The sequence below is a fragment of the Rhea pennata genome, chromosome 10 (genome assembly GCF_028389875.1).
Source record: "Rhea pennata isolate bPtePen1 chromosome 10, bPtePen1.pri, whole genome shotgun sequence".
Taxonomy (NCBI): domain Eukaryota; kingdom Metazoa; phylum Chordata; class Aves; order Rheiformes; family Rheidae; genus Rhea; species Rhea pennata.
Genome location: NC_084672.1, coordinates 21,917,870 through 21,942,227, shown reverse-complemented (window position 1 = coordinate 21,942,227; position 24,358 = coordinate 21,917,870). Strand labels below are relative to the sequence as shown.

The window sequence follows — 24,358 nt, the reverse complement described above, 5'->3', positions numbered from 1 at the left end:
CCGCCGACTTTCAGCTCTTCATCCCGAGTTTCATCACCACGCGAGGAAGGGGGGGGGGGTAAAGCCCTGGGGTGGAAAAGGATCCCCTGGCCGGAGCTGCCTGCGGCGCGGCCGCCGCGGGGACACGGGCTCGGGGGATGCCCGGCTGTGCCCTCCCGGGCTCGCCGACGAGCCCCCCGAAACGCAGGGCCCTGGCGGCCCGCTGCTCCCCCGCCTCGGCAGCGCCGGGTGCGCACGGGGCCCAGCGGCGTCACGACGGCGCCCGGCCTCAGCCTAACGATCGCCCCGGTATCGCGGGGAGGAAGCGGGTGCTGCGCGCCGCTTCCCAGCAAAAGGAAGAAGCGGAGCGGTGAGCGCCGGCCTCCCGCCAGGACGGGGCCCGCTCCAAGCCCGCGGCTCTCTTCCCGCCCCCTTCCTGCCCTTATCCGCCGCCGTTCCGGGCACGGGCACCGGGAGCTCCCCGCGTGGTCGCGAAGCCCAGAGAACGGATGCGGAATGGGCCGCGTTGGGAATTCCCGCCAGGCTCCCGGGGTCGGGCTCTGGCCAGGAGGAGACCTCTCAGGAGGCCTGCGGTCGACGGACCCCGTTTCCTTGGGGGTATAAAAGCGGGAATTGGTTTCATTCTCAACCGCGAGGAAGAAATGACCAAAGAGGTTTTCCTCCGGCAGCCTCTGACACACCGACAAACTCAAGAAAGCAGATTCCTACCCGGAAAGGGAGGAATCGCTGATGTTTAAAAACAGAAAACAAACCCAGATGAACATCCGAGGTTCGCAAGCCGCCTCGGCCGCGGCAGCCCCGCTGCTTGGGGGCAAATGGCCTGGCTTGCCTCCCTCGGCCCGGGCAGCGGGCATCTCCGCGCCCGCCCCGGCGCGCGGCGGGACGGCCCCTGCGCGGGCTCCGGCCGGGGCTCGGCTCCCCTTATCTGCCCGCGCAGGTCTACCGAGGCATCTGGGCCGCTTCCCCTTCCGCGGGCAAGGCTTTCGTCTTATCTCCCCGCACTCTTGCTCCGTTCCCCTCTTTGTTTCTCCTCTAACTCTTGCGAGAGAAAGTAGGAAAAATAAAAAAGGTCCCGTGGGAGGGGAGACGCTGCGGGCTCGCCGGGGCGCTGGCAATGCCCGGCGGGGCGATGCTCGGGGGTGCGAGTCTCGCCGGGGCGATGCCGGGGGGGCGATGCCGGGGGTGATGCCCACGGGGGTGATGCCAGGGGGGCGATGCTGGGGGTGATGCCGGGGGGGGGCGATGCCAGGGGGGCAATGCCGAGGGTGATGCCGGGGGGGGGGCGATGCCGGGGCGATGCACCGCGGCGGTCCGGCAGCTCCACCTGCTGGCACGGCTCCCCGCCCGCCCGCGGCGGCATCGGCCCCCGGCCCCCCCAGGGCTTGCTTTGCTCGACTTTGCAGCAGCTCACGAGCGTCCCCGCGGTCTCCTCTCCCTCTTCTCCCCCGCAGGAAGGCCAGCTGAGCTCCTCCGTCCAGACGCCGGCAGCAACCTATCGATGGCCGGGAAACGGCACCCGGAGCCTCTGGACCCTGTGATTTTCAACAAGCTACCTCGGCTGGAGCCCGAGCCGGGCCTGGGGCTCCCCGGCAGCCTCTGCACCGCGAGCCCCGTGCCGCCCGCCGGCCCCGAAAGCCCCTGCGACTACAAGGGCTCCTACTTCGCCTGCCCGCTGCCGAGCCACGACAGCGCCGAGCCGCTGGCGCGCTGGAGCCCGGCAGCCGCCTACCTGCCCTGTGCCGGCGGGCGGCCCGGCGCGCTGCTGAGCTGCCTGCTGTACCGGCGCGAGGCCGAGAGCCCGGGCGCCCGGCCGCGGCCGCCCAGCGCCGAGAAGGGCCAGGACAGCCTGGCGCGGGAGCTGCTGCTGGCGCGGGAGAGCTGGGCCAGCCAGCTGCGCCCCTGGGACCCGCCGGCGCCGGGCCACCCGTTCGCGGTGAAGAAGCCGGTGGCCGTGCACCAGGCGGGCTGTGCCGCCCTGGCCGTCCCCAAGCCCGTCTACGGGGCGCCGGTGTGCTACGCGGAGCCCAGGACGCCCCTGGCGCTGGCGGCGCCGGCCGAGAGCCCGCAGACGACGCTGGGGGACGCGGACTGGGCGCTCCCCGCCGCGGCGCCGGCCGGCCACCGCCCGCCCCGCGGGGGTCCCGCCGCCTTCCCCCCTTACTACGCCGCCCTGGAGAAGCTCTGGCCTCCCGCCGGCGCGCCGCTCCTCCGCGCCGGCCCCCCGCCCGCCGCCCGCCACCCCGGCAAGGGGGTCTCCGAGGTTTCCGCCGGCGGCCCGAGCCAGGACGCCTGGTCCCAGCTGCGCGCACCCCACTCGCCGGCGTGCCGGGAGAGACCGCCAGGCTGCTGCCCGCAGGCTCCCTACGCGCTGCCCGTCCCCGGGCCGGCCCTGCTCTACCACCCGCAGGCTCCCGCCCTGGAGAAGCAGGCGATCGCCCTCCCTTCCCTGCCCGGCGGCTACAGGGGATTCGGCTTTCCGGCCAGTGCGGAGCCTCTTCCCAGCACTTACCTGAAGCCTCAAGCCCCACGGAGCTACTTGGGGGGCCCTTCGGAGAGCCCCGCGCCCCGGGCGGCGGGCTCCAGCGCGGCCCCCTCGCCGCCCCGCGCGGCCGCGGCGCTGCCGCGGGAGGCCGAACCCCGGCGGCGCGCGGCCACCTACCAGCTGGACTTCCCGCCGCCGAGCCCCGGCTTTGCCTTCGGGCCCCCCGGCGCCGCCCCGTACGGCACCTGCTTTGCCGGCGAGGGGCTCGGGGCCGGCAGAGCCGCTGCTCCCCGCGGGGCCCCGGAGAGCTCCCGCGGGAAGGTGGTGGCGAGACACAACAGCGCTTTCCAACCCGTCTGCGCCCTGGACAAGCTGCCCCGGGGCTCTGAGAGACCCCTGGAAACATTTCCCAAAGGAGAACGGGGCTACAGCTTGGACTTCTGCCCAGCGGCAAAACCCACCGCGTGGGAGCAGGACCCCCCTTACCTGGAGAAGAGGAGGAGCAGCCTGACCCTCGGGGAGAGCGCCCACGGCACCCAAGGGGCCCCCAAAGCTCCCCCAGCAGCTCCAATCGTAGCAGACAGCCCCGTCTCCCACCAGCGTTTGGGGAAGGGAGAGGGCCCTAAAGCCAGAGACGCAGCCAGAGAGCTGGTTCCTTCTTCTCGGGTTGCACCTCCAGAGGGTGGGCTGAAAGACCCGCAAAGCGGCGAGATTTCTCCTTCGTCCCCTCCTATGCCGGTTATCAACAAGGTCTTCAGCTTGGCTCCTTACCGAGACTATCTGGAGGGGTCTGAAGGCTCAGCCGATGTCCCCTTCTCAAAGGACCACCCAAAGGTAGATGCCCCGCTCCGATCCGTGGGGAACAGCTTGGGAAGCAAGGACTCTTTCAGGTCTCTGTCAGAGCCAGCTGCCGTCAAAGATACCCCAGAGACGCCCGGCGTGCCGCCCGCCGGGAAGGAGGCCGGCCAGGCGTTACAAGCGGGGAGCAGCGTGGTGGTCCAGGGCTGCAAGCTGATGGCAGGCGAAGGGGGCGGTTGTTACAGAAGGGCCCCCGAGAATCACAAGCCAAGGCTTCTGCCCTGTGACCGGTTGGCAAAAAGCAACCCGGGACCTCAGGATGGCAGCCTGAGCGGGCCTGGCAGGGCTGGGGGCAGGGAGCCGGCTGCCGACGAGGTTGTGTTGGATCTTAGCTTGAAAAAGAGACTGGTGAAACCGGTAGAAACCAAAGGTCCTGCTGGCCACCCGAAGGGGACGTCTAAAGGAGAAGATGCGGCAGGAGAGAAAGAGGAGCCACCCCGGAAGGTGGAGACGGGAGAGGGAGCCAAGGCTCAGGCGTTACCATTGTTGATAGAGGTTGGGTCTGGGGACAAGAGCAATTTCCAGAGCTCGGCCACCTTCATGTTCAAAAAATACAAGATCTCCAAATCCCTCCCGCCCGGCTCCGTGCCCCCGCGCCAGGCCGCCGGACCCCCGGCCGTGCAGCCCAGCCCGCCTCCCGCGGCTCCGTCCGGCAGCGTCCCCGCGCCGCGAAGCCCGCACGCGTCGCCGCAGCCTTGCAGCCCCCCGGTGCCGCCTGCGCTCCACGCCAACCCCCAGCCCAGCACCTCTGTTCTTCAGGTGGCTTGCCTGGACCTGAAGCTCTCCGACATTTCAAAGCCCCTGCTGCCCAGCGCACCGGAAGCCCCCCGGGCGCTCGGAGAGGACAACGTCTCGCTGCCCGGCCACTGTGAATCCCCTGCCCAGCAGACCTCCGCCAGCCAGTATTTCACCGCCTTGCACGCCTCTCTCTGCAATGTTATTTCATGTTCTGTGTCCGGGTCCTCTCCAGAGCTGCTCCAGGAGTGGCTGAAGAGGGCAGAGCCTGAGGAGGAGCTCAGAGAGATGCCCAAATCCCCCCCCAAACCCAAGAATGGTTCGAGACTCTCTGAGCCCCAGAAGCCCACCAAAGGCAAGGAGATCTGGCTGGCTTTCAAGGACGTGGCTGCTCTCCTCAGCAAGCTCCTGTCTCAGCTGGAGACCTTCATGTTCACTCGCAAGTGCCCCTTCCCCCACGTGGTTCGGGCTGGTGCCATTTTCATTCCCATCCATGTGGTGAAGGAGAAGCTCTTCCCCAAGCTCCAGGGGGCTTCTGTTGACCAAGTGTTGCAGGAGCACAAGGTGGAGTTGCGCCCAACCACCCTCTCAGAAGAGAAGCTTTTGAGGGACCTGGAGCTCAAGAGCTGCACTTCCCGCATGCTGAAGCTCCTGGCTCTGAAGCAGCTCCCGGACATCTACCCAGACCTGCTGAACCTCCACTGGCATGACTCTGTCAAGCAACAGCTTGGTAGGTAGCTCAGCTTCTCCCCAAGCCCTTCCCCACCGCTGTGATCTTGCTGCCACGGGGATGCTACTGCTCCTCAGCAGGCAGTTACCCGCTGCCAGAAACCGGCATCTCCTGTGCGGAGCTAACGACCAGAGACACCAAAAATAGCACCGATGGTCTATGCAAGGAATTAGTAAGGAAATAAACCCAGTGCTTTGCTCTTCCTTCCCTGAGTTCTCTTCCCCACCGCTTCTCGTTAGCTGACCAAGGTGAATTGGTTTGTGGATGTGTTTCCCTTCTGAGAGGTTCCAGTGCCACGGTCCCCGTCTGACTCACTCGGTGTCACAATCGGGTCCTTTTAACCACCTTCTGCGTCTCTGTGGAAATGATTTGAACTTGCAGTTCCTGACTTATGAAATTTCCTGGATGCGGTGGGCAGATGATGCTGCTGGCCCGGCCTGGAGTCTGCTGCTCCTGACGTATTGCAGCTCTGACAGTGATGGAAGGCAAGGGAGGGCGACTGACCGCAGAGCAAAGGGTGGTGGTTTGGGTTTGGTTTGGTTTGGTTTGGTTTTTTTTTTTTTGCCAATGTTGGCCTCCACGTGGCAGGGACACTGCAAAAACCACCCCCAAGGCTTTAGGTGATCTCCTAGGTGCCTTCATCTCCCGAGGGCTTCCCTGACCTGCCAGAAAGGGCACTGCCTGCTGTGACGGACAGGTGTCCCAGGGCAGGCGCTCCAAAACCGCAAGACCTGCCAGATCTCTGGTTGTTTTGGAAAGCCGCCGGCTTGGACGAGAGCGAATCCAGCCCGGCGGCAGCGGCCGCGCTTCCCAGGCGCGCTCGCGGATATCTCGCTGCACCTATTCCAGGAAAGCTCCGGCTGCATCTGCCTCCCAGATGCTGGCGGACGGGGGGAGCTTGCATCACTTCTTGGCAGAGGAGCTTCTGTGGTCTCGCGCGCTGGCAGCGGTAAAGCCCGTGCCGGGAATCCGCGGCTCCCCCGGGCGCTGTCAGGAAACACCCACCGGAGCGGCGGCGCCTTTGCGGGGCTCTCCTCCCCGGCCGCTTTCCCCGCGGTGCCGGCTGCCGGAGGAGGCCGCGGCGGCGGGATGCGAGCCTGCAGCCGCTGCGGATGGTTTTGCCGCCCTCTCCGCCGCTCCCTCTGCAGATCGTGCGTCCGAGGCGTGAGCCACCCCGCACGGAGGCCGGCCCGGCACGCGCCTCTCCGAGCGGGGCTGGCGCGCGGGGCGGTCCGCAGGGGTTCCCGCTTCGCCTTGGCACCTAGCGCCTGCTGAAGGCCTGTGCTGGCTGGTCCTCTTCAGCTCAGCTCCTGGTGTCCCCCAGCACCCCTCCCTCCTTGAGATGGCCACAGCCACTGGGTCTTCTTCATCTTCCTCCCTGCATTGCGTTTTAGCTCCTGGGCTGATAGCTAGCCTCTTCCCCCGGGGCTCGGAGGGAGAAGCCTTGAGCTGGGGGAGCCGGAGGGACACGGGGGCTGTGGAGGTGCCACCATCGCAGGCAGAAGTCCTAGAAGCAGTGGCTCAAGAGGTCCTAGGGCACGGGAGGCTCGGATAGCACGCTGGAGGCGTCGCAGCGCGGGCGCGCGCGCGGCTCGAGGCGACTACCGAGAACTTTCTTTCTTGCAGGTTCGAGCTGCGGGGCCGGCCGGGACGCCTCCAAGTAGGTAACGGATCCCGGTGCCCGTCCGCGCAAGCGCAATCACGCAGGCGGGAGGGAGCCCAGCTCCCTGGAGGTCCAGCCCTCCTCCTGCGAAGCCCCGGCCAAAGGGGTCTCCGAGGAGCCGGCCGAGAAGCCCGCGGCGCCGGGCACCTTCCTCCCGCTTCGCCCCCGGCCCCAACCTCGCCGCCTCTCTCCTCGCCCGGGCAGGGCCGGCGGCGACGCGGCCGCTCGCTCGCCGGGAGACCCCAGGGAAGAGCCTCGGCCGGCCCCGGCCCCGGCCCCGGCCCGGCACGCGCCCGCCGCCGAGGCTCGCCCGCCCGACGGAGACTCGAGCGCGGCCTTTCTTCGTGGTTTTAAACGACCGTTTAAAACATTTTAAAAATATTGTGGAATTACCTTTATAAGGAGCTGCTGCCTTCAGGTTACGTGTGTTTTTTTTTTTTTTTTAAGAAAAAAAGAAAATAGTAATTTATACTTGTTTTGTTTATTTAAACCTACGGCTTCGCCTTTTCTCTGTGCCGGACCGAGGTGGAGCGAGAGGTGCTGCTCTGCGCGAGGGCTCCACTCCCGGATCACATCCAAAAGCGGCTTCAAAATGTTTTTAAGAGACTATGACAGCTAACAAAAACAAACCCCAGGAGCGTCACAGCACAGAGCCCGGATGGCCCCAAAGAAAACTTCGGGGACGTGTGATTTGGGGACGATCCTCGATACTTGACCGAGGAGCGGCGACCGGCAGCGCCCCTGCCCGGGGGCGGAGGGGAAGGAGAGGGGGCCGGGCGCCGCGAGAGGCCCCCGAAAGGAGATCGCTCCCCTCCCCGCGCGTTTCGGGGCACGGGGGTCTCCCCGCGCCGCCAGCGGCGGCCAGCGAAGAGCCCTCCAGGCGTACGGACCAGAGCAGAGGCCTTAGAAACTCAACACTCAGGTGTTTCCAGCTGTCGCAGGGAGCGGAGCAACGAGTAAAGATGAGATTTTTTTTTTTTTTTTTCACTACAGGAAGTATTTATTTTAAACTAAGAAAATGGAAAAAAAAAAAAAAACAAAAAGATCAACCCAAACCGTAGCCCAGACTCGCCGTAGCCGGGTTTGGGGTTTTCCAGCTTCGGGAGGCAGCGGCTGCTGCGTCGCCCGGCGGTTGGGCTTTCCGGCGGGACGCACCGAGCGCGCAGGAGCCCGGGACGTCGGCGGCGCTCCGCTCCTCTCCTTGCTCTCCCTCGCCACGCCGAGTCTGCGAGTAGCATTGTAAAGCGAGTCGGAAAGCTGTATTTGTTAATAACATTGTAATTTTTTATATATATATATATATATATACATATATATATATATAAAGTTCCCTGGAAGAATGTTCTTTCACTTTATTTAAACGTTTTGTAAGAATATGAGTTTTAAGAGGTGCCTCACCCCATTAAAGTGTTTTTTTGGGGCTCGTTTTGGAGCGCCTCGCTTCGGTGTCCGCTTGCCGGCGCGGGCGGGAGGCAGCGTCGCGGTCGGAGCCAGCGGCGGGTCGGGGAGCAGCGGAGGCGGCCCCGTGCTCGTCCCTGCTGCTCCGCAGCCCTCTCCCTCGCCTGCCCAGGGGAGCAGCAGCAGCACGCAGCTGCCTTCAAGCCCCCGCTCCGTGTTTGCATCCTAAACGATGGGTTTCCAGTCCCTCGCCTGTCTGCAGAGCCTTGTCTGGGCAATCACAGAGCCTGGGGATGATGCTCAGGGAACAACCTGCCTGCAGAAACAGGCTTAATGAGGAGCAGAGGGAAGTGGGAGGCCCCCAGGCTGGGAACAGCATCACCTGGGGAAGTGCAAATGGGTTAGAGTGTTGATGGGGCTCAGCTGGGATCCAGCCTGCCGGGCCAGGGGCAGGGAAAGGGGATAAAAGCCCGGGGCTGGGGCTGGAGGGGTTGTGCTCTCTCCTCTGCCTGGGTGCTGCCAGGTAGGAGTGTGCTGCTTCAGGGGTGGGCTTGGGAGGGTGCAGCTTGTGCTGTGCTGGAGGGGTTTGGTGGAGAAGGGCTGTGGGTTTGCACTGGTGTAGGGGGGCAGGAGGATGTGAGCTGGGTGCAGGAGAAGCTGCAGCAGAAAGCTGTGGGGGGACTGCCCCAGCCTAGTGGCAGAGGCTGGAAGGAGAAGGGCTGTAAGGGTGACATCTGCCCCCATGAGGCTGTCTGAGTGAAGGTAGGGGGCCCAGGTGGGGGATGAGGTAATGTCTGAGTCCAAGACTTGTTAGAGACCTCTGAAACAGGAGCCTTGCAGGCTCTTGGGAGGGTGAACACCTGATGCTGAGGCTTGGCACAAGTGTTCCTGAGACAGAAAAGTCCCTTAGTGCAGCTGGAGCCTGAGATGTCCTGGCAGTGGTATGTTTTGTCCTCACTGGCTCTGGCTTTCCCCACTGCTGCAGCCAGACCTTTGCTGTGGTGTGCTGGGCTGTCAGGGCCACAGCTCAGCACCAGCCTGGCTTGTGGGTGCTCTGGGAAAAGGTTGGGGTGGCCAGGCAGGCCCCTCCTGGGTGAGGGGGCACCAATGTGGGGCTCTTGATGGGACCCAGCCTAAGGCTTCTGTTGCAACTCTTTACAGCTGAGCTCTTGCCATGGGATCCCCCAAGCAGAGTTGGGGTGCAGGACCACCAAACCCTGCTGATGCTACTGCCCTACAGCCAAAGATGGCACGCTGGAGCGGGAGAGAGGGGGATGGAGCTACAGCTCTGTGTCCTGCTGTGGATGTGGCTGCTGCTGCTAGTGGGCTGAGATGCAAAGCTCTCCTGGTGCTGGCTGTCTGCCTATCTGCTACTGCACTCCCATATTGCATGGGGTCTCTGGCTGCCCTGTCCTGGGCTCCTCCTGCCTCCCTGCCTCTTTCTCCTGCTCAGCCAGGCTTAAAAGCCTCCCAGACTAGGGTGAGTGACAATCTGGTGGCAGTGCATCAGGACCCAGGTACCTCCCCAGCAATGCAGCAACCTGAGAGGGCACTGGTGGGCTCTGCAGGCATCTTAGGAGTTGAAGGAGACTTGTATCACAGTACAGATGCTGAGGGACTGAGCGTGGGGGCACTAGCAGAGGATACTGCTGGTCTGTCAACATCTCATACTCTCCTGGCACCTCAGCCCAGATCCCTGGCGGAGGAAGGGCAGGGGTCTGGTGCTGCAGCCGTCTCTGTGATGCATGCTCAGGCACTGCTGCTCGGTACTGAAATGCCTGCTGTGTCGGCTCGACTCCTCAGCACTGCTCCAGAGGCTGCCTCGGCCGCTGGTCGCTCACATCCTGGCTCTAGCTTGAGGCATGGTGCTGCTTGGGGAAGCCTCCCTGGCAAGGGAGCAGGCCTGCACAAAGCCACGCGCCTGTCTGCAGTGGTCATGGCTTCAGCCCACAGCCATGGGCAGATGACCACAGAGCTTGGTTCAGCCGTGGAGCCCCCAAGAGCAGGGCCAGAGTCTTCCCCTCTTCTAAGCAGCAAGGCTGTCCCCAGCCTCACTCCAGAGCGCAAGGCATGGCTCATCTCTAAGATGTGGAGTCAAGGGAGGAGATCCTGGGGCTCTCTCTGGACCATGAGGATGCCTGACTGGAAACCTGTTTTGGTGGAGAGCTCCACAGCTGCCCTGGACAGGCAGCCCTGGGTCCCTGCTGCCTCTTCCCCAGTAGAGCTGACTCCTGCAGCCCCAGCGCTACTGCAAGCTCCCTGCTTGGCTGCAGCTCCCTCCAGTGCCTCTGCAGGGACTGAGAAGCCTACTGTGGATGCAGGAACTGAACTGCTGGAGATGGTGCCCACACAACTGACCTCACCTGAAGAAGGGGTTGCTAAGAAGGCTCATGTCCCATCTGATGCCCTGCCAGATGCCGGCTCAACAGAGATACTGGCAGGTATTCAATCCCTGCTGATGGGCTGCTGGAGTTGTAAAGGGCAGAAGCAAGTAGTGATGGCAAGCCCTGGCCGGCACTCCTCCAGCCGTTCAACCAGCCTTCCTGGCCTAGCTATGGATGAAGACCACACTGATGCTTCTGAGCTTGTACTCCTTCCAGGGGAGCTTTCATCTTTGCCATCAGAAAGGACACCTAGTTTGGCTGAAATGCATCCTGGCACCATGTGGGCACATCCCTCTGTGAAATCTAAGAGGACCTGGGGCACACATCCCGCTGATAGCTTCCTGCATGGAGAAGCTGCTCTGCTAGAGGACACCATCTTGGTCAAGGCGCTGAGAAATGGGTCTGGCCTTTTGGCTGCTATCTCTGCATCACCTCCCAGTGCCACGTCAGCTACACATGGTGTCAAGCGCCTGCAAGTGCTGCCTCCCTTCCATGCTGTAGAAGAGTTCAGAGGACCTGCTGACACCTTAGAGAAACCAGGCAATCCGTCTTCCCACTCTGCAAAGCATACTCTGTCTATGTCTACTGATGGACCTTCCTCCTCCCCTCTGATGAGGGGCCTCGGAGCGGCAGGTGATCCTGTAGCTGGAGTGAGCTTGGCAGCCCTTGATGCTGTCTCAGAGCCCAGAGTGTCCAAAACCTCCTATGAGGTGGGAACTGCTGCGGTGGCTTCCCCCTTGCCAAAAGCTGCAGGTGTGACAGATAGCTCCTCCCTGAGTCCACCTACTGAGAGGCCTTTTCTGCATCCCAAGCTCTTCCCCACAGTCCCTCCTGCAGTAACATATGAGGCTGGGCCCACTGCAGTGACTCCAGGGCAACACCAGGTTACACACTGGGCCACAGAGGTGGCAAAGAGAAGCCCGCTGCCTGGAGAGGCAGCTGAGGCAGAAGGTACCACAAGTGGGAAGCCCAGAATGTCTTCAGCAGATGCAGCTGTTGCTCCGTCAGGACCCCTAGAGCCCACTCTTGTTATTTGGAGCTCTGTGCCTCCTCCTGGCTTGAAACAGCCTACTCCAGTGCGTCAGCATGAGGCCAGGACTGCGTTCCAGACCAGCACAAAGGTTTTCTCATCTCTGTCTTCTGTGTCAGCTTCCATGAGAGCTGTACATGGCCCTGGATCTCTGCTAACCTCTCAGACTATGACTGCACCAACAGGATTCATGTCTGACACTCAGTCTGTGGGCACTCACCTGGCTGTGGCCTCACTGCACCCCTTCACAGCTGGAGAGGATCTCTCTGCAGCAACCAGACCAGTGCCTGCAGGAGACAGCTTCACTGCAGCTGCACCCCCTGCTGAGCTCATGACTGCAAAGCAGCTGGGCTCCCCTGAGGCAAAGCCCCCTGTGTCCCAGGCCCCGGGGCTCCTCTCTCCTGCACAGCCTCTCCCTGTGCATGCGTTGCCTTTGCAGTTCAGGCTCACAGGTGTTGCTTACACTGAGGCTCTGAGCAGCAAGTCTTCAGAGAGCTACAAGAAGCTTGAGAAAGAAGTAACACTGATGGTAAGTGTGGACTGACTCCACCAGAGCTGGCTAGTGGACCTTACCCTCTCTGTGAAGATGTCTCCTGTTCTGGATGAATGGGACTGAGCAAAGTAGCTGAACAGCTACTGTACCCAGCTGTTCCTTATAGTCTCCCACCATGCGTGGTGGAGACACCTTCCCCCCCAGCTCAGTAAGTCCTGGCACTACTGCACTAGAAATAAACCTGGATGCTTGGTCTGAGGTGGGACTGGACTCCCCTGACCTTGTGCAGATAGTGGGGCCATCACATGCTGTGTTGGTGATGGAGATGTTTCCTCTGACTGCTTTCCTAGGCTTGTCTTGGGCTGTCTGGAGCCCTGGCTAGGCTAGCTCATTCATCCTAATCTTAGAGGCCATGGCACTCCTGGAGTCACCAGCCTGCTCTACCCAGGGCAAGCCAAGCTGACTTCCCTTTCCAGCAGTATTTTTATTGCCTGCATCCTGATACATGTCCCGCTTATACTGGGGATCTTGCAAATGCTTCTCAACTGACTGATATTTCTTCTAGCTAAACAAAATGTTGTCTACCTATGAGACCTTCCTCCAAGCAAATATCCTTGAGTTTCTGTGAGTATACCACTCTGCTCTGGGGCAACAGATTGAGATGGATGGGCTTGGGTTGGTGGAAGGGCTTTATCTAGCGAAATGCTCCAGAGAAAGCGAGCAGCTCTTGTGAGGGGCTATGTTCCCTCCCCAGGATCATCTTCCAATGGATCCCTGGTCAAAAGTGCCATTGACTCCATACAAAGCTTCCCAGGAGCTTGGCACCTAGAGCTCCCTAGGTGGGGTATGCCACCTAGGCTACCCATGCTGAGCTGATGTGCCTTGTAACCTTCTCCCAAAAGGGAGCGGAGCTTTCTTGTCTGGGACCTGCACAAAGCATGTGCATTTGGATCAGGCTTTCTCAGCTCATGTCCTTCTTAGGAATGGCTCTGTCACTGTGCGAGGGGAGGCTCTATTCAGAGGGGACAGTCCTGTTCCGACGAACTCTCACCTCATCCGTACAATCGTCACTGAAGTGAGCAGAAGGAGAGATGCCTTCAGTTGGCAACTGGAGCCACAGTCCATCCAGTCAAGTGGTAAGCCAAGGAGCTCCTGCAGCAGCAGGACAGCTGCTATTAAGTCTGTTCCCTACAGGTCCCTCAAAGCTGAAGCCTGACTAGCTTGGATCTCAGTCTTCTCTTTCACTTAGCTTTCTCTTGACCCATGTAAAACTCCTCGCACAAAGGGTACTGGAGACTCTCTGCAGTAGCTGTATCTGTATGGCCCACTACTACTGCTAAACTCTTTGACTTCCCCTCCTTGACCTGCTTCTGCTCTGGGAGGCAGCTGTATATCCAAAGCCCTTCTCACAAAAGGGTTAGGTCTTGATTTTGGCTTAGCTGACCATCTCTGGCTTTAGTGTTCTTCTCTAGCACCCACTGAAAGCGAGGCTGACTGATATCTCCCAGGCAAGGTAGAAAAGGTAAGGGCATGAGTCTTCTAAAATCCTTTAGGCTTCAGCCTGGAGAACCTGGACCCAGAGAAGTTGTCAGTCTCTCTTACTGCTCTTCAACTTGGCTCTGTTGTATCTGATGGAATGGGCAGGACAGACCCTCTGGACAGACTAATCAGTGAGGTAGGTCAGGTCTTGGTCTGCATGCTGAGACTGGATGCCCCTACACTCTGGGGTCTCCCTGTTGAACTGGAGTGAGATGGGGAGGAGGGAGACAGGCACTGAGCGGCTCATGCGAGGAGGGACAACACTTGTCTGTCTCACTAGTGATCTTTACCTCTGGGCAAAGGGATGCTTGGATATTTGAGGCCTCTTAAAGGAAGGCATCCATTACTGGAGAACCTGCAGCTGGCAGCAGAGGATATAGGGGGGAAATACTGGTGGCCCTTCCAAAGGCTGATGCTGGGAACTTGGCCTATTGGCAAGAAAACATAGGCTGGCTACCTGGCTTTCTGTGAAGTAGTATAACGCCCCCTGAAAGCAGAAGTGAGGTATGCGTTGTTGTCTCACCTTCCTATAGGTGATCCAGTCACTCAGCACCCTGTACCACGTGAGGAACTTCACTATTGCCCAGATCAGGTATGGGAGATTACTCCTCTCCAGAGCTCTTTAATAAAAGCGTCAGTCACTTCACCCTGTGCTGTATAAGGCACTCAGCAGCCAATTAGTAATGCTGCAAAGATGGGAAGGGTCAGGTTTTCCTGCCCTAGGAAACCTGGGGAAGGTCTCCTCACAGCTGCCCTTGCTGTGCTGCTGGACATGCCTCTACATGTCTCAGGCTGTCCCAGGATGGTTTGCCTCCCTGTAAAGACAGGGACTACGGTGATGTGCAGCTGGTATCAAATAAAACTGTCTCCCTTCCTGAGTATGGGAAACTGGAGCGTTGATCCTGACGCAGTGGCTCGTCACTTGGTTATCGCTTCTGTGCCTGTTTCTAGCCTTCCTGCCTTGCTTAGAGCCATTCTGTCTCCTTAGAAACCTCAGAGGGGACCTGGAGATCAGTGGAGAGGTCTATCTGGACTCAGTTGTCCATGCTGATATCGCAAAGGTTCTGCAAGCCCTGAAGGCTCTCGCAACCTGCTCTGTGGACCTGATGTCCCTCTCAGTGGAGGGTAAGGACAGTCCCTCTGTGGCAGGGCTTGCAGCCAGGGACAGTCATCTAACAGTGGGGTGTTTTTCTCCTCAGGAGCCAGGCTTCATCTGAAGGTTTACCCAGTCTCCTTCTTAGTCATCAACAGACACTTTAGTGAGGACCTTCTGGATTCACTTTCTGTAGAGTACCAGGAGCTCACAAGAGAGCTTGGTGATGTGGTAGGTGTGGCTGGTGGGAGTGGGGGGCAGTGTCCTCTGAGGGAAAGGAGGCTACTGGGGCTGGAGGAAAGGAAATGCTCCCTGATTGTCCAAACCAGACCCTTATAGCTCCAGGACCATGGCTGAAACATGCAGAAAGAGCAAGATCTGGAGCTCTGAGGTCCTTGAAGCCTTTGCTCTGAAAGATCAAGGAAACTGTTCTAGAACAAGTGTGGCAGCTAAGAGCGTTTGATAAATGCCTCCTGTGTGGAGAAGGAGCTCTGCTGTGACCTATCCCATGCTAGGACACCACCCCCAGTGCTAGGGGGGGACTCCAGTGCTAGGATGCTCTCTTGCTGCAGATAGTACTTCAGTAGTCCAGGCCACACTGCAGCTAGGGACCTGGAGGGTGCTGTAAGACCACAGATGGTCCCAGCTGCCTTAGTGCTATGAAAGTGGTGATCTGGCTGGGGGAAAAAGCTCAAAGGCTGGAGGGAGCTGAGTGAAGACTCTCTTGCAGGTGGGAAGAGCCCTGAGGGACCACAGGAACTTCCTGCAAGTGGTCATAAGAGGATTCCTGTGAGTAGGAGCACTGAGTCAGAAAGACTTATGTGGAGAAACTGGAGGGAGGAGCAGAGGGTGTAGATCCGGGGAAGTCTCCCCTGAATGTTTACACACGCTATCCAACAGATCCCAGCTTCAGGCCTATTGCCTCAGCCCTAGAAGGGTTTGCAGCAGGCAGATGAGCTCAAACAGGTGTTTAACTACAGGCTTTTGAACTGGACAGTGTAACTGTCTGAGGAGTAGCTTCCTAGGCTCCCAGGGATGTCCCTAACATGACAAAAAGCAGATACTAATTTAATGCTTCATAGCTGAGTGAGGGGACACTTGAGTGAAACCAGCAGGAAGTGTGGGCCAGGTCACAGGTGAGGCTGGCAGCTGCTGGAGCTGTTCTACCCCTGCCCACAGGCCTGGCTCCTTGATCTGTCACGGGGATGTGATCTTCCAGCACCCTGCTCCAACTAGCCTGGAGGTTTTGGAGGCACTTGCTGTCTCAGTTGGGCCAGACAAGGCTTTGGCAGGTTCAGGCTTCCAGGTGGACCCATACTCTCTTGCAGTGGGAGGTAAGCTTTCCCTGTGTGTGTGTTTGGGGGTGGGGGGAAGGTACTTTTCCCTAGCTCATAGCTGTTTGCAGGGTGAGCTGAACTAGATCCAGAGTGTATCGTGCTTCCTGTTATCAAAAGGGAGTGTGACATGTCTGGGCTGACGTGGAGGGCAGAACCCAGCTTGCGATGGTTGATCCGAGCAAGGCTGGAAGCACAGTGCTGGTACCACGCTCTGCTGTCCCTCTGCGCAGCCTGCGGGAAGTGGAGCTGGAGAGACAGGTCTGCTGAAGGCTGTGGTGGCAGGGGGAAGAGTTATCTAAAAAAGGATGTGAGGGTGTTGACTAAAGATGTTGCTGGCACCATTTATACCCTGCTGTGCCCCTGCAGGAGAGTGGATGACTGCGGTAACACTGGGTAGAGCTTTGGTACTGTGCAGGAATGCTGTTAACTGTTGTGCTCTACTCTAGAGGACACCCTGGAGCCTCCCCCTGCTGATCTGGGCTTTCCTGAGTATGGAGTGGTGATCATTGTCATATGTGGCCTTGGCATCATCACTATTCCCATCATCTTGCTGGTGGTAAGGGTAATACTAGTCCATCTCCTCTGCAGTGATGCAAGTGCTGAGGTCTCTGTAGCTATCTAGGCTCCAGCATTGACCCTAGAGGGTGGCAGAGTGAGGGCTGTATTGCTTAATGCAGAGGCAAATAGCTTTGCAGAAGCCACTCTGGCCTAATGTCACAGCCCTGCTCAGGACTGCAGCGTGGCTGGAGTGAAGACCAGCAGGGGAGGCAAGCGGCAGCGAACCAGCCTCCCCTCTGGGGAGAGCTCAGGGCAGGGAGCAGGCGTATCGGTGCCGCTAGGGCAGCTGCGGTGCTCTCCTCTGCAGTGCCTGAGGACCAAGAGGCTTGGCTGGCAGGATGTGGCAGCCCTCTGGGACAGAAGAGACCCTGAAGCTGGGACCCAGACCCTGGAAATGGAGAACCAAGGATTCTGGGCAGCTTCTGGAGAGGTAAGTGGCCTTTAGAAGGGGCAAATATTTCCTTGATCTTGTTTCTGTGCCTTTGGCACAGCACTGAGCCCTTTGCTAGCAGTGTCAGTGGGGTGTTGGACCTGCTGGAGACAGTGGCATTGGAGCGTGTGGGCTCTACACTGCTCAGGGCCCCTCCATGGCAAGGAGCACCTGAGTTTTCCCACTGCTTTTGGAGCTGTGACTTCGGGTGCAGTGACTTCTTCCTCTCCTTGCCAGCAGGGTGGTGAGGATGCTCATACACAATGGCAAAAAAGCTCTGCCTGAGAGAAGACACCCTGGATGGGCTTCTGCTGTGGAGTCTGAAAAGGTGCTTGTGCAGAGGGAGATGCTGGAAAGCTGCCCCTACTTCAGCTCAAACTGTCTATTGCTCTCTAAAGGTGCAGGTTGTCTCTGGGGTATGAAAGAACATCTCTCTATCTTTAACATTATTAAACTGTTTATAAAAACCTCAGTCAGCTGCAGTCATCCTTTGCCCCCTTTCCATGGTGTGGAAAGCTCGCTCTTACTGGGGCGGGCTTTGCTACCTGCCCCACGTGGCCCTTGCCCAAGATATGGCTCTACAGGGATAAGAGCTGTGACCTCCCTGCTCCTGGTGAGCGTGGTTGAGGGCTATGGAGGGACAGCTCACTGTCCTCTGCCTCTCACCTTGGGCAAGTTTCTCTTGCTGGAGCCCAGGCTGTGACTGTGAGCTTCTCTGGAAATGAATCACCTCCTCGCTTTGACGGTATTTGCCCTGGAGCACATGGTCCTCTGGTTTTTACCTTTTGTTCAAAGGGGCCAGTTCTGCACTTAGAAGGGAAGAAGGAAACAGTTCTGCAGAATTCTCCTCAAATGCTTATTTTTCTAGAAGTGACACTAACACCAAGGCACAGGAAGGAACTAACTGCTCTGAGCTGATGCAAGAAAGCATGCAAAAAAGAGGGGGGAATTCCAACAAATTGTTCAAGACAATTGTGAAATGTCAGCTGGGAAAAAACAAACTGAAATAAAGAGGGGGAGGGGAAAAGGGGGAGGGAAAAACCTGCTGTGCTCTGGCCCATCTAGAAATGACATGATGGGGCTGTTTGGCAGCTGAATGTCACCAGGGCAAATGACTAGCTCAGCAAGTTGTGAAGGTCATGGGTACTGCAAGCCCTGGCAGAAGCTGCAGGAGCCAAAGCAGTGGGTGCCAGCACCATGGTGGGTGCCAGCACCGCAGCTGGGCTTGCTGCTCTGTGGAGGACACTGTGCTGTTGTGCCCAGGATGGGGCAGGTCTTGTCTGCTGTCCTGTTGCTAACTGGAAGCACCCCTTCATTCAGCTGTTTTGTTCACTGAGACTGTGACGGAGGACACCTGTGCATGCCTCCCACCTGAGGGAAGTCTTGTTATGCTCATGGATGCGCAAGTGTTTGTCTCATAAGCTTTCTGCAGGGAACTCTGCACAGGGCTAGACAGCTCCAGGTTAATGCTCCCCGGCTGAAAATCCTGGGGCCAGGAGTGGCTTTATTTTATTTTATTTTTTTTTTTTTGTCTGGTGTCCTGCAGTAGCAGGGTCAGCCCCATGGGGCTGGTGCTGCAGGGACCACCAGTGCCCAGCCTGGATGAATGCCTGAAGGTGACCTGTTGCTAAGGTGTCTGCTGCTCCTCTCCATCCGTTGCCTCTCAAAGGCATACTGGAGCACCTCATCACGATGTCTGCCCTGATGGACAAGGTGCCCAACTGGCAGTGTCCTGGTCCCAGTCTCCTGAGCCTGGCCACATCCCCATGGAAGGTGCTGGTCAGCCCCTCTGCCACCTTGTGCTGCTCAGCCTGTGGGCTCCAGGGCTCTCAAGCTAATGCACTGGTGTGGGGGTGGCCCTGCTGACCAGGGAGGCAGCGAGCCTGAGCAGCTGTCTGGCCAGAGCGTGTGGTCTTCACATCAGTCCTGTCCCCAGCCCCAGCAGAAGGGCTCGCAGTGTCTTCTTCACCTAGCTACACTGCTAATGCCAGTGCTGTCCCTGCTGCTGTTCGCACGCTGCCTGCTCTTTGCTTGCTGGGCAAGTTACATTGCGACTGGCCTGTGTCAGCCGGGCTCTCCAGTCTGCGCGCTGCTGCAGCGTCAACGTTTGCAGCATCAGCGGCAGCCTCATCGCTGGCTCTAGGCAATCGGAGATGCACGCAGCCTCCCTGGGCGTCGAGGTGTCTTCTGCTTTAACGCATGTCCACACATGCTCCTTTCCAGCCAACTAAGCCCAAACCTAAGCATGCAGCAGCCCAGGGGTGGCAGTGCCCTGCTGCCCAGTGTCCTTTTACACCGCGAAGGTAGGTACTAAAGAGCCACTGTTAAATATTTGGGACTATTGCATGATGGTGACTGGTGTCTTCCACCTGTAAATGCAAATTCAGCTTCTGGTGCTGGTCTTTGGGCTGTGTCACAGCTGTTTCCAGCTGTGCCTGTGGTTTTGCAGTGCATCTGGAAAAGCAAGCATTGATCAGCTGCTTGTCTGTGAGTGGGTTAGTTTTCCTCCCCCCCCCTTCTCCTGGCCAGCACACACCGAGGTGGATGACAGGAGCTGGCATGCTCCTAGCATGTGGCTCAAGTGAAACGTGTCCCTTTCCCCTGCTGAGGCCAGCTGATTTACAGTCAGGACCACGCACATAACAGGCCACTTGCTCAGAGGAAACTTGCCTTGCTTGTGCGCTCTCTCTCTCTCCCCCTCTCCCTGGGAAATTGCACAGCTTCTGTAATGCCTTCAAAAATGTTCTTCAAAAATTGAAGGGCAGTTTATCAGTGCTGCCAAATGCCTTGCTAGAAAGGGCTTCCCTTTGGGGCATAGAAGGGTTGGGAACACCTTTTATTTTTTTAATCTTTTTAGACTCCTCAGCTAAGCAGCTCCAATATCCAGGAGACACAGCAGCCTCTCCAGCCAGAAATACAGATACCTGCACACACACATGCAGAAAACATTTGCAGCTGACAATTCGAAAGGTGAAGTTCTCCAAGGGCCAAGCACTGGCTGTTCATTCGTTGCTGCAGACGATTGTTTGGTGCAACTTTTGATAAAATAAATGTCCCACTTTTCTACTTACGTTTTAAGTGGCCTTGTTTATAGATGTTCCCCCCCCCCCCAAAGGCAAATAAATGAATATTGCATAGTATTTATATCCTGGGAATAAACGCTTGGCTCGTGCGGTCACGTTACAGCACCCTCCTGTTCGCCCTCTTGCGTGACCGGCACACGGGCAACCGGCTGTCGGGCTCCCCCTGAGCGAGCCGACCGCAAGGCCGCGCGGGTGCCGCATCTCCCGTGACCGGCCCGTATCTGCCCCCCCGCCCCGCCCGCCGCCCCCGCTCTGCGGCGGACGCAGGCCGCTTCCCCGCGGGCGCAGGGCCGCCCCCGAGGCGCCGCGGGCTCCGGAGGCGAGGATCAAGGCGGAGCAGCCGCGGCCCGCGCGCCGCCGCCATAGCCGGATTTGGGGCTTCTCGGCAGATCCGGGGGCGGCTTTTACTTCCTGTCACGGAGGACGTGACGCAGCACGCACGCACGCACGCAGCACGCACGCGCGCGCGCCCCCGTAGCGGTTCCGGGTCGCGGGGGCCGGGGACGCCGGCGGCGCCATGGTGGGCGCGGGGCGGCGGGGCCGGGCCGGGATGGCGGCGGGGGAGGAGGAGGCCGTGGCGGGCGCGGGGGGGGCGGTCAGGGCCGCGGCCGGGCGGGGCCGGGCTCCGACAGCGCCTTCTCTCCGCAGCGGTTCCGGTTCTGCGGGGACCTGGACTGTCCCGACTGGGTCCTGGCCGAGATCAGCACCTTGGCCAAAATCGTTAAGTGCGCGCGCGGCCGCGCGGCCCTCGCGAGTTTCCCCAGCTCCCCACAGCCCACGAACCCCCCACAGCCCGCACAACCCCCTAACAGCCTGCAGAGCCCCCCCAAAGCCTGCGAAATCCCCTCAAAGCCCACAGCCCCCCCACACACAGCTCGCAACCCCCCTCCACCACCTGCAACCCTTCTTCCACGACCCACAGAACCCCACACACAGCCCCAGGCCCCTCCCCCCCCAAGCCTGCAAAACCCCCACGGGAAGCTCACAATCCTCCCTAAGACCACAAAACCTCTGCACGGCCCGCAAGCCCCCCTCAAGCTCACAAAACCTCTGCACGGCCTGCAAGCCCCCCTCAAGCTCACAAAACCTCTGCATGGCCTGCAAGCACCCCTCAAGCTCACAAAACCTCCCCAAAGTGGCAGGTGGGGGCCATGGGCCCAGTCCAGGGGCTGCCCGCTGACCGCTGTCCTCCCTCCTGTGCAGTCCTCAGTGAAGCTGAAGCTCATCTGCGCCCAGGTGCTCAAGGACCTGCTGGGGGAGGCCATCGATGTAAGTGAGCTACAGCCTTCCCCCACCAGCGTCTGTCCCTGCCAGAGCCCCCCACGCAGAGCTGCGCCCCATCAGCACGCGGGCAGCTCTCGGGCATCACAGCCAGTCCTGGCTCTGCCACAACATCCTCATGGATGGGTCATCTTAATCTTTATTATAGTATTAACATTGTCTTATTAATGTCAGTAAAAATATGGGCGTTAGTATTAATACTAGTGTCAGTAGTACTACTATTAATACCTATAGCACTAACGTTAGTGTTTCTGTTATCAGCATTCATGCTATTTGTTAATATATCTTGTGGCTATACTGTAACCTCGTACCGAGGCAGTGGGAAGGGCTCTGGACCACCAGAAGGGATATCTGACCTTGGGGTGGTTCCTGGCCTGGATCTAGCAGCTTTGGCTGTAGTCATTGGAGAGGCCGCAGCCATGGGGTGTAGGAGGATTGTGTGCCTGTGGCCCCCAGCGTGGCTGGAACAGGGGTGTCAGGGCAGGGTTCCCCATGACCACCCTAACAGGAATTTGCTCTTCCCTCCTGCAGTATGAAAAGATCCTGAAGCTGACATCAGATGCCAAGTTAGGTGAGCATCGCTCCTCACGGAGGCTGGTGAGATTGCCACGGTGCTGTTTGGAGCTCCCCCGGGAGCAGCTGGGGTCTGGGGATGGAGCTGTGCTGCCACCAGAGCCCAGTGCCATGAACCAGTGGCAGACCTGGCAGAGGAGACCTTTCTGAAGTCAGTGGGAAGCCACCGGGACCACACTGCCCAGTTTATAAGCCATGCTGTGTAGTCCCTTCTCTCTGCAAACACATCACCCATCCAGAAACATTTCTGAGAAGGGAATTTTGCTTTGCTTTACTTTATTTCCATCTTCTCCCAACTTCCCAGTTCTGCAGGAGGTTGCATCTCCTGAAGGGGGGCAGGGGGGAGAGAGGTGCTTTTTACCAGTGAGCTAAATCCTCTCCTCTCTGCAGAGTCTGGGGATGTGAAAGCCACGATTGCTGTCCTCAGCTTCATCCTCTCCAGCGCAGCCAAGCACAACGTGGACAGCGAGTCCCTGTCCAGCGAGCTGCAGCAGCTGGGGCTACCCAAAGGTAGGAGGAGGAGTGAGCACCCTGGGGTGTCGTGAGGGCCTTGCAAGCCCCATACTCCGCGGGGTGTGTCGGCTGAGCCGTCGCTCTTGGGCACTGCCTTCTCCCTGCCTCGCCGCAGAGTGAGCACTGCAGGATGGCGGCTGTGCTCCCCCCGTTGCCTCCCGTTTCAGCCGTCGGTCCCCAAGGGCTCCTGCAGGAGCCTGGGGCTGTGTCCTGCTTCCTCAGAACTGGGCTTTGGCCGTACCCAGACTAGCCAGGACTAGAACTGGCATTAATGTGTTTTTGTTTTTCTTTTTGGGTAGAACATGCCACAGGGCTGTGCCGATCCTACGAGGAGAAGCAGAGTCCTCTCCAAGACAGCCTCAGGGCTTGCAGCCTGAGATGTGAGTGTGGCTTTCAGTCTTACAAGTACAACTAGCCTTGGAGTTTTAGCAGCAGGGGTAGATGCGGCTCAGAGGCTATTTCCTGGGAGGATATGTTTGAGAGCTGCTGCTTGTTGACTGCGCAAATCATGGTCTTAAATAGCGAGACCTGTAAGAGTCTCTTCCTTGGAGGAACTCGGGTGTCTCACCTTTGTCAGGTTATTTCTTTGGGAGCTGCGCTCTGCTAATCCTGCATTTTCTGTCATCTCCTGAGCCCTGTAGCATCATGTGTGCTGTTGTAGCCATGTTCCACCCCAAAGCTTCAGAACTGGGAAGGTCTTTGGGGTGCTTTTGGTGGGGATCGCCCTGCCTGAGCGACTTGGGTACTCACTCTGCCTGTCTGCCTGCCCTAGTGAGCCAGCTGGACTCAGTTTCCTGGAGGGTGGATTACACTCTCAGCTCCAGCGAGCTACAGGAGGTCAACGAACCCCTCGTACACCTGATGTTCGCTGTGCGGGACAGGGACAGTGGGGAGACGGAGACCGTCCCCATGGCCGTGTCAGCAGACAAGTTCCGGGTCCTGCTGGCAGGTAAGGACAAGGGAGGGCCCGTTGCGGGGGGATCGCTGTCTCTGGGGAGCCAAGACTCCCTGGTGCCAAGAACAGCGCCACATGGATTGTGTCCTCCCCTCAGCATGGGTGTCAGCTTCTCCTTTTGGTATTGCAGCATTGATTGCTCCCCAGACACCTCCTTTCTCCCTGCAGATGGTGGGTATGTAGGCAGGGCTCCTGAGAGAGAAATTGCTGCCACACTTCTTCCTCTCTTGAGTCCTCCAGTGCTGCAGTCTCACTCCCATCCTCTTCCTCTCTCCCCTTCTTCTCAGAGCTGAAGCAGGCCCAGGCCCTGATGAAAACCCTCCTCTGAGGAGCAGCAAGAAGGAGCAATCACAGGAGCTACCCACCAGCGGATTTCATGGCAGGACTCTGCACCGTCTTGGCCCTGGGTACTGCCCAAGTGGAGACGAGGAAGATGACCCTGATTCTCTTCTGCCTGCAGGCTGGTGCTGGGGGCAGTGCTCCCTGCTGCTGCTTCCCTCCTTCCTTCCTCAAAGCACTCTCTAGCCACCCTCCCGCCATGCTCCAGGCCCGTCCGAGGCTGAAACCGTCTTCCCCTGAGCGGGAACACCACAGAGCGGCTGGGCTAAACGCATTGGCAGTTGATGCCCTGCGGGCGCTCCTTGCCTAGCCTGCCTTGCTGCAGGCAGCTCTGTTCCCAGAGAGCCTGCAGAAGCTGATGGCCCCTCCGCTCTTTGCTGTAAAACCGCCCTGCGTGTCTCCGGTAGGGCACGCGGGTGGCCTTGTCCTGCCCGTGTCGTGGTGAGCACCGGTCCCCTGGGCTCCAGCGGCCTCACACCCTCTCGGCCACTGCCGGACGTGACTCTGTTGTTCCCTTGCGAGGGCTCGGGCAGCCCAGGTGCTTTTGTCCCGCTCAGCTGCTCCCCAGTGCTGCTTTGAGGTCCCTTTGTGGAGATCCCTCCTCTCCTTGGCCTGTTGCCTGCCTGGCAGGGATCCCCCTGCAGGAGGATCCCTCCTTCCGTGCCGCGTCGGCCTTCAGATCCGGGGCGGGGAGGGGCCAGCTTTTTGGCGAGACTCCTCTCACCTGAAAGGACCCCAATAAAGGCGGCGGGGAGAGCGGAGGCTGCGTCCTGGAGCCGTGGGACCGGGGCGCCGAGGGGGGCGGGTGTGCGCACGGCGGGATCGGGGGGGGGGGCGGAACTACAACTCCCAGCGTGCGCTGCGGCGCGGCTGCGCGTGGCGCG

General features: G+C 59.5%; 2 protein-coding genes across 2 annotated transcripts; both read left to right on the top strand.

The window, feature by feature from the left end:
• The first annotated feature begins 1,498 nt into the window (after positions 1–1,498).
• Positions 1,499–7,900, top strand: C10H15orf39 (chromosome 10 C15orf39 homolog). The gene is made up of 2 exons (XM_062584045.1): positions 1,499–4,805; positions 6,994–7,900. The coding sequence occupies exons 1-2, from the start codon at positions 1,499–1,501 to the stop codon at positions 7,068–7,070; spliced, it is 3,384 nt and encodes a 1,127-aa protein (XP_062440029.1). The 3' UTR covers positions 7,071–7,900.
• A 12,358-nt stretch (positions 7,901–20,258) lies between these two features.
• COMMD4 (COMM domain containing 4) lies at positions 20,259–24,235 on the top strand. The gene is made up of 8 exons (XM_062583609.1): positions 20,259–20,333; positions 20,462–20,533; positions 21,017–21,082; positions 21,626–21,665; positions 22,058–22,177; positions 22,480–22,560; positions 22,953–23,129; positions 23,423–24,235. The coding sequence occupies exons 1-8, from the start codon at positions 20,331–20,333 to the stop codon at positions 23,461–23,463; spliced, it is 600 nt and encodes a 199-aa protein (XP_062439593.1). The 5' UTR covers positions 20,259–20,330; the 3' UTR covers positions 23,464–24,235.
• Positions 24,236–24,358: the final 123 nt, after the last annotated feature.